Below are 9,271 nucleotides of genomic sequence, written 5' to 3' on the forward strand. Positions count from 1 at the left end.
AAAGCCCTAATAAGCAGGCATGTACATAGAATGAAGGCTACTGCTAAGCTTGTAAGCCGCCCTGAGTCTTCGGAGAAGGGCGGGATATACATGGAATTAAAATAAAAATAAAATAAATAAATACGGAGCAGGCGCCGCCAGAGTCGGAACGAGAAAGGAAAAAACCAGCACGAACCTCCTCCTCCCTCCTCCCCCCCCTCCTCCTGGGAAGGGGCGGGGCCTATCTTTGTGACGGAGGACGCCGAGGCCCCGCCCCCTCGCCGCGCAGGGGCGTCTCTCGGGCGCCGCCGGCGACGTCATTGGTGCCGCCGCCGCAGGGGGCGCGCGCTGGCTGCTCGGCGCGAGGCGGCGTCGAAGGCGGCGGAGGGAGGGCGGGAGGGCGGGAGGCGAAGAGGAGCCGGGCGCAATGGCGGCGCCGGCGACCTCACGCGCGGCGACCACGCGGGTGGGCTCCCACGCGGCTGGCGGGGAAAGCGAAGCCAGCCGGGGCCGTTAGAAGCAGCATCAGCCCTCGCTGCTGCCGACGCCGCCGCCGCCGCCGCCACCACCACCATCATCACCCTCCCCTTTCTCTACCTCTTCCCCGCCAGCCGCCCAGAGACGGACAGGAGGCGGCGGGGACTCGGGGATGGCGGCCCCGGGCCCCCTTCAGCCGCCGCCAGAGCTGCTGGGCCCGCGGCTCCGGGTCGGCGTGGAGGTGATGCTGCGGGTGCCCACCCTCTTCTTCATCGACACCATCTTCAACTCGCCCCCGGTCTTCTCCAGTGACTCCTTCTGGGCCGGCTTCCTCGGAGGGCTGCTGCGGCTGCTGGGTGAGCTCCCTCTCCGGCCCGGCCTGGCCCGGCCTGGCGGAAGTCGGGGGTGGGGGGGTGGCTGGGGAAATGGTGTCGGCCGGAATGCCCCCCCTCTCTTCCCCGTTCTCCCCCTCTCGATTTCCACTGTCACGTGTGAACGTGGACGCTCTGGCTGGCCCTTCTCGCCTCTTTCACTGGGGCAGAGGAGGAGGGGAGAGCGGCTTGCAGAAAGTGTTTCCCCTCTACCCACCCACCCCCGATCACTTTTATCCCGGGCAGCTTCGGCCTGGCTGGCACTACCCTCCCTTTTGCATTTCCCCATTCCCAGCGTCCCTATAAATAGGTGTTGAAACGACCAGTGGACAAACAAGTCTGGAGAAGTGTCATGGTTCAAGCCTTTGGGATCGGGAATGTCAAGGGCGCTCAGAGGATGACAAGCCAGGCGGCCTCCTCTTGGCGGGTCGGGGGTTGTGGCGTTGTTTGTATTTGCCACCTTTTTTTTTTTCCTCGTGCAACCTGCGTTCAGATCTCCCGAGTCACTCTTGGGACGCTCCCATTTTGGTTTATTTTTTTTTTTGCCTAAAGGAGGATACAGTCACGGGGTGGCAAAGGGCCGCTCAGGCCAGAAACTCTTTAACATAGATGTGTTGTGTTTTGGTGGTGGTGGAGATTTTAGATTTAGATTTTATTAGATTTATATACCGCCCTTTCCCGAAGGAAAGGAGGAAGGAGGAGGAGGAGGAAGTGCTGGAATTATAAATCTCATCAAAATATGTCATTTGTACGATTAGGAAGCTTTGTCACAAGTGCTTCGAAAACGAATTTCTGGCTAAATGAAATTTACTTGGTCCATTACTGGATAATCTTTGTTAGGAGCGCCGTGTAAATTTATTTATTTTATTTTAATTCCATGTATATCCCGCCCTTCTCCGAAGACTCAGGGCGGCTTACAAGCTTAGCAGTAGCCTTCATTCTATGTATATGCCTGCTTATTAGGGCTTTCACACACACCCCAAACGGCATTATTACAAAGTCAGCTTATGATTAGTTCCCCTTGTGAACTATGTGCAAATGGTTATTTTCTCGAGAGGATTAGGAGATAAATAGAGTGTTATCTGTAAAGCCTTTGTAAGAGATGGTGGGTAAGGAAAAATGGATGTAGCTTCTGTTGATAATTCAATTTAATAGGCTTCAGGTAGAAAGAGAAGTTCCAAAGATAAGAAACTTCTCGTTTCCCTCTTTTTTTCTTACGTTTTTAATTTAATTTGAATTATCTGAAATTGAGTATTTGAAAACTGGTAATACTTGTCTGTTAGAAAGCAAAGACTGTAGATGGTTACATAAGCAAATAGGCATAATTGTTTACTCCACAAAATATTCTTGGCAGGACTTTGCTTGAGGAAAGGGATTGACTTATTCTCCAATGCCCCAGAGGGGAGGATTAAAAATAATGGGTGGAAGCTTATTACATCAAATTTAGAAGTAAGAACAAATTTTCTGACAGTGAGAACAGTCAGCGGAATAACTTGCCTCCTGGAGTTGTGGACAGTCACTTTACCCTGATGGTATAAAACGGGTAGGCAACCTCGGCTCTTTTATGACTCATGGACTTCAACTCCCAGAATTCCTGAGCCAGCTTGGCTGGCTGAGGAATTCTGGGAGTTGAAGTCCATGAGTCATAAAAGAGCCGAGGTTGCCCACCCCTGGTATAAAATCTTGGACTAGAACAAGTAGAATCAAACCATTGTGTGTCTTTTACCTTACAAACCTATCCATGTCTGTTCAGAAGTAACACCTGTGATTTGTTGGGATTATCATGTAGGTAACCTGTGTAGTGGGTTGCAGTTGTGTTTGAATCTAAACTATGTATCAGTAAGAGGCCTTATGGCAAAATACTTAAGCATGTTTTGCCACCTCTGAAATGAAGGGCGCAGGGCTGAAGCATGACTAGCTTTCTCTGAATTTACATCATGATCTATAAACTAACCTTGGCAAGTTTTGTTGCTGAAACTTCAGCTTGTGGCAATGAAATCCAGACTGCATTAGGTATTGCCGTTAGGCCTCAGTTAACGACCGTTTGTTCAGCAACTGTTTGAAGTGGCGGTGGCGCTGAATAAATGGTATTTAGGATCCAGTCCCTAAAGTTATGGCCATTGTAGTGCCTGCAAGGTCACATGATCAAAAATTGGGCACTTGGCATCCCACTGACGCTTAACGATCATAGGGGTACTTCAATTTACCCCACCCACCTATTTGACCTCTGGTCTCTGCCATTTTGACCGGCCTGCTGTTCCCAGCTGACCTTCGCCATCTTCCTCTGCTAATGACAAGCACCTGGCCCTCTTGCCAGGCTTCAGAAGATACCAGAAACTTCACAGAAAGGCCATACATGGCTAGGAGAAGGACATGCAAGTTTCAGAGAAGGCCTTACGCTGCCTCAGGAAGAAAGGGGCAGGCTAGGTGCAACCTCAGCAGTAGGAAGAAGTAGATGGCAAAGGTTAGCTGGGAGATGGAGGGCAGCAGAGGTGGCTGGCAGTGGGGTAGGCTGGGACCAGCAATTATCACTGGTGGTGCTCATAGTGGCGGCGGGGCTGAAGTAGAGGGTCAGTGATGGTGGTAGCTGAGACTGTTGGAGCTTTACTTGAGCCCCAGCACTGCAGGCTCCGCCATCACTGCGAAGAGTGCCCAAAGGGCAACGATGGAGGGAGGGGAGTAAAAAAGGGAAGAGCGGGGAGTTCAAGAGGAGGAGAGCTTACTGAGGCTGGAGGCTAGGATAGTCCAAGCTGGGATTGGGCAGTCCCCATTGCTGTGGTTGTGTGATGTTGTGCTTTATGATAGCATTGCTTAGCAATAGAAATTCCAGTTCCGGTTATTGTTAATTGAGGGCTACTGCATCTAATCATGGATGTTTCACCAGCTTTGATTCGGAAGGAAGGGTTATTCCTGGATTTATTAAGAAGTTGTAAAAGGCACTACTGACTCAAGTTGGAAGATTTGGGTTCAAGTAGTCTTTGACTTACGACCGTTCAGAGTTACGATGGAACCCTAACCCTCCCAAAAGATATTTTACACAACCTGGTTCTGAAATTCCAACGGCCACCCCTCAGCAATCATTTGACTGCATTTTTAGGTACTTGGCATCCGGCTCACATTTATGACCGCTTGCAACAGCCCATGGTCACGTGACCACAATTTACAACATTTTTGTCAAAAACTGGCATGTACTCCTGATTTCTGACAAAAATGCCCCATAGCGAACAATGGGTTCGCTTAACAACCGCTGCAAAAAAGATTGCAAAATCAGGTTGGTCACATGCTCCACTTTACGACCATTATGACTGTAATTGCCGGCCTCCATTATGGTTGTAAGTTGAGGACTACCTGGGCACCACCCCTCTTCTGGGAATTAATGTAATTTTCTGCAGCTGTGACTCATGAGACAAGCCTGGATAAATTTCATGTAAATTTTGTTTAGTTCCTAATAGATATTTAAGATTGTTTGAATTGGCATTCATAAGGCAAAAATAATTATGGAAGGTAACAACAGAAGTAGGGTTTGTGTCAACTTTTAGTTTCTAGATACATGGAAGGCAAGTTTAAAGCAAAAATCGTGTCGCTTTGCAAATGCTTCCTTCTGAGGCAAGATCCAGATTTTCATCCGCAATTGTATGTTAGGAAATTGTGTTCTCTTAAGGCTTATAAGAAATCTGAGTTATGTTGCCAAGCCTTATCCTGTTACAGCCTGGTGCGTTGCAAAACTTGTAGAAATATGTTCTTCCTGCTTCTGTCCTGAACCAATAAAGGTTTGTCAATGTTCATGGCTGCCATGTTCTTCTTTCACTTCTAGCTCTTACTTTACATTTGTCTTTTGATCTATGTAAAATCTTCAGTAACCATAAATAAATAAAAAATAGCCATATAATTGAAAGTTACTTTAAGTGAGAAGAAGTGCGAGCTTCTTTTTATTTTCCAACTCTGATATTCTATGTTCTATTATAGTTTCATTCAAGTTTAGAAGTATAGAGATAAAAGTCTAATTAAAACTAAGAAAAATATAAAAAGAAAAAAGTGGAAATAGATAGGAAAAAATAAGAAAAATACATCTAAAAGATTACTTTGAACCTCCCTCTAGATAAGTATAAACAATTTCAGTAACTTAATGCCTTTAATTTTTTTTAAAAAAATCTTTATGTATCTCATCCCTTTTAATGATCAAATTATAAAAAACTCATACAGTCCAGCTACCAGAAAGTGACATATATATTTTAATCTTAAATAAATCCATGTCATAATTTTATCACTTTCTCTAAGAAATTGTTGGAAGAATAAAAGTACCTTTATGACACACACACCCCCTTTTAACCTTCTCACACAATCACCCCAACTGCCTCTGATCTACCTGCAACTTTAAATAAAGATATGAAGAAATCTTTTTCACTAGCTGTAATAGTTTAAGCATGGTCTCTCCAGGAAGTCAGCAAGCATTAGCAAACAAACATGAAGGGAACCCCCTCAAAATAAGGGGAATATTTTATCACAATAATGCACCCTGATACCAGATCCCTCATATACCCCTTATGTATATTTATTTATTTATTTTATTTTAATTCCATTTATATCCCGCCCTTCTTTGAAGACTCAGGGCGGCTTACAAGCTTAGCAGTAGCCTTCATTCTATGTATATGCCTGCTTATTAGGGCTTTCACACACACACCCCAAGCGGCATTATTACAAAGTCAGCTTAATTGCCCCCAACAATCTGGGTCCTCATTTTACCTACCTCGGAAGGATGGAAGGCTGAGTCAACCTTGAGCCTGGTGGGATGCGAACCTGCACTAATTGCAGGCAGCTGGTGTTACTTAAGGAGGCATTAGCCCACTGCTCCACCAAGGCTCCAAGTAGCTCCCAACCTTTTATTTATTTTTTATTTTTTATTTTAATCCCATTTATATCCTGCCCTTCTCCAAAGACTCAGGGCGGCTTACAATTTAAGCACAAACCAATGTGCCTACCAATAGCCTTCATTCTATGTATATGCCTGCTTATTATTTTGCACACCAAGGACTGGTTCTGTGGAAAGAGGTTTTTCCATGGACCGGAGGGGGTGCTGGTCCACGGACCAGGGATTGGGGCCCCCTGGCCTAGACAACATGTTTCCACTCCCTTGCTCCCAGAACCGGAGATAACTACTGTATTTTACAGTCACTTTTTAGGGAGATTCTGCATGGAGCAAATTTGTGGGTGATCCTTGCCCTCTCTTTGATTTGGTGGTTAGTTCTAAGGTGGTTCAGTCAGATTATAAAATGAAATGATTTAGTAATTTGGCATACCTGGTGGCCTACCGAATGGATATTAAATCAGTTGTATATGTAATTTATAGACATAAGCTTGGAAACAAACATATGTGTATGTCTGCCCCACATTCACAAAAAATATATAGCATCTGTTAAGAAAAATGCTCAAGTGTAGCAGGCAATTAACAGGATGCAGTATGAATCACGGTATAATTATTGTACTGCCTTGCACGTGATATGTTCCAATTTTTCTATTTACCTTTCTGTAGAATCATAAAGTGTCCTGTATAATACATATTAAGATTTGTCAATTTTTTTTAAAAAAAATCTGTTTAACTCAGGCATCATCTGACACCAGTTCACTCTGTACCGCTCAGTTTGGACAAAGATAGGTCCCAGATTTGAACTTCTAACTCTTTTCTTCTATCCCATATTTACCACAAACATTGGACTTGTTAGATAGGGGGATCACAGTGGAATAGATGTAATTACTGTACTTAACTGCTGCCATCCACTTGTTCAGTCAGTATCATAGCATGCTTTTCAATTGTTTGGAGGAAGCACATACATAATTTAAAATTCTGGTCTATTGGGATTTGCTTCTCTGTTCAGTGAATTAAGTGTTCAACATTTGCAACCACTAACAGAATATGCTTGAAAAATATGCACATAAGTTAACTACTACTTTCTTTTTTTCCTGTAGGAATCTTGGCGTCCACCGTTGTCCTGATTCTGTCACAACGATCGCTTTTCAAGTTTTACATGATCAGCTGTGCTTTCCTGCTAGCTGCAACGTCAGTGTTGGTGAACTATTACGCTTTTTTGCACATAAACTTCCACAGTGCCTATTATACAACACCTTTTGGAGTTCAGCTCCTTCCTCATAAAGGACCTTCCTTATGGATGGCACTCTCTGTCCTTCAGCTTGCCTTTGGGATTGGTTATGTCGTGCTTTTAAATATTGACTCCATATATTCTCAGCTAATCATCCTGGATTTATTGCTTCCCATCGTAGGCTTGATCTTTGATTTACCTTTGCACTTCAGGCAGATTTTAGTCTTTGCATCGGGTTCCATTTTGACATTACACAGCCTGGCTATTTTATTTACTAAAATGAAATGGGTCTACTATTCCACAAGGTATGTCTATCTTCTCATAAGGCACATGTATCGCATTTATGGATTACAATTGTTGCTGGAAGACACGTGGAAAAGGATTCGCTTTCCAGACGTGTTGCGGGTTTTTTGGTTATCGAGACTCGTAATTCAAGCTGCCATGCTGCTTTACGTCATTAAAGCGACAGAAATGGATCCAAGCATGAAATTCTACACGATTACTTGGGACAATTTCTGGGAGTTACTTTGCAGCCTTATCATCAGCGGATGCGATTCCACATTAACCGTCTTAGGCATGAGTGCTGTAATTTCATCGGTGGCTCATTATCTGGGGCTGGGGATTTTGGCCTTTATTGGCTCCACAGATGAGGACGATCGGAGGCTTGGTTTTGTGGCGCCAGTCTTGTTTTTTATTTTAGCCCTCCAGACTGGCTTAAGTGGGCTAAAGCCGGAGGAGAGACTGGTCCGCTTAAGTCGAAACATGTGCCTTTTGCTGACGGCAGTGCTGCATTTTATCCACGGCATGACTGACCCTGTACTCATGTCCCTGAGTGCCTCCCACGTCTCCTCGCTCCGCAGACACTTCCCCGTGCTTTTTGTCTCCGCTTGCCTCTTCCTCCTCCCGATTTTGCTTAGCTATATCCTCTGGCATCACTATGCACTAAATACGTGGCTGTTTGCCGTGACAGCCTTCTGTGTGGAACTCTGCCTCAAGGTCATTGTTTCTATCACTGTGTACGTACTGTTCATGATCGACGGCTACTATAATGTTTTATGGGAGAAGCTGGATGATTACGTCTACTATGTTAGGTCGACGGGCAATATCATTGAATTTGTATTTGGAGTAATAATGTTTGGCAACGGTGCTTACACCATGGTCTTTGAATCAGGAAGCAAAATACGGGCTTGTATGATGTGTCTGCATGCCTACTTCAACATTTACCTGCAAGCGAAGAATGGCTGGAAGACATTCATAAATCGCAGGACAGCTGTAAAGAAAATCAACTCCCTCCCGGAGGTCAAAGGAGAGCGATTGCAGGACATAGATGACGTGTGTGCCATCTGTTACCACGAATTTACGACGTCCGCCCGCATTACTCCGTGCAACCATTACTTCCATGCGCTTTGCCTTCGGAAATGGCTTTACATCCAGGAGACCTGCCCAATGTGCCATCAGAAAGTTGACATTGACGAGAAGGAGAACCCCAATCTGTCCAACAACAACGCCTTCGTCGCCCCTGATGAAAATCCCGCCTGGGGAGAAGCGGCTGCTGCTGAAGACGAACTAAATGACGAGAGTACGGAGAGCGAGGAAGAGGCAGAGAGCTCAGCTCAGTCTAGTGCCACAGTACCCGAGCAGCCCTCTCAGTACCAACCCTGATCTTGTGCTCGAATTAAAATGGCAAATCCTGAGCCCCATGGGTGTTTTGTGGCGTTCAGCATTGGAATAAAAGCTTCCCTTCATCCACTAAGCACAAGAACGCGATGTCCAAAATGTTGAATCTGTGAATGAGTTGTCAGTTTACTGTGATGTGCTACTGTAAATATGGCTGGTATTAATGCTGGTCTCTTTTGCGACCACTTTGAAACTTTATGTACATTATTGTACATGGAATAAAATGTTTTCACCTATTTTTTTAAGAAGCCGAACAAAACACTCCTTAATTAAGATGAAATTATGGTGTGTATGTTATATCCAAAGCCTCTCACGTTTTGATAGTTTAAAAGCCAATGGCTTTTAAGATAAAAAAAATGGAATGCCATAAAGAGGGACATTTCAATCCCTCTTCATTTCAACCCTGGACAAAAGTTAAAAAACATTCTGTTTGAAATCATAACACAAAATCATTCCCAGCTTGATAGCTAAAAATGAAAAGTTTAGGTTTCCATAAAAGATACCATTCCTTCTAGTATTTGTTTATAGAGGAAAATAAACTTGGGGAATGAAGGAAATACATTTATTTATGGAACTCTATAACAATTTTTTTTGAGCAGAAATATGGTTACTGTGCAGTTACACAATAAAATTATCTGAGTTACAGGGAAAACATTTCTAAAATGCCAGAAA

General features: G+C 44.4%; 1 protein-coding gene across 1 annotated transcript; it reads left to right on the plus strand.

Annotated features, from left to right (window-relative positions):
- Positions 1 to 369: 369 nt before the first annotated feature.
- RNF139 (ring finger protein 139) lies at positions 370 to 8,845 on the plus strand. The gene is made up of 2 exons (XM_081324455.1): positions 370 to 812; positions 6,792 to 8,845. Exons 1-2 carry the CDS (start codon positions 629 to 631, stop codon positions 8,582 to 8,584), a joined length of 1,977 nt encoding a protein of 658 aa, XP_081180581.1. The 5' UTR covers positions 370 to 628; the 3' UTR covers positions 8,585 to 8,845.
- Positions 8,846 to 9,271: the final 426 nt, after the last annotated feature.

The sequence above is a fragment of the Vipera berus genome (genome assembly GCF_964194415.1).
Source record: "Vipera berus genome assembly, chromosome: 3".
Lineage (NCBI taxonomy): Eukaryota > Metazoa > Chordata > Lepidosauria > Squamata > Viperidae > Vipera > Vipera berus.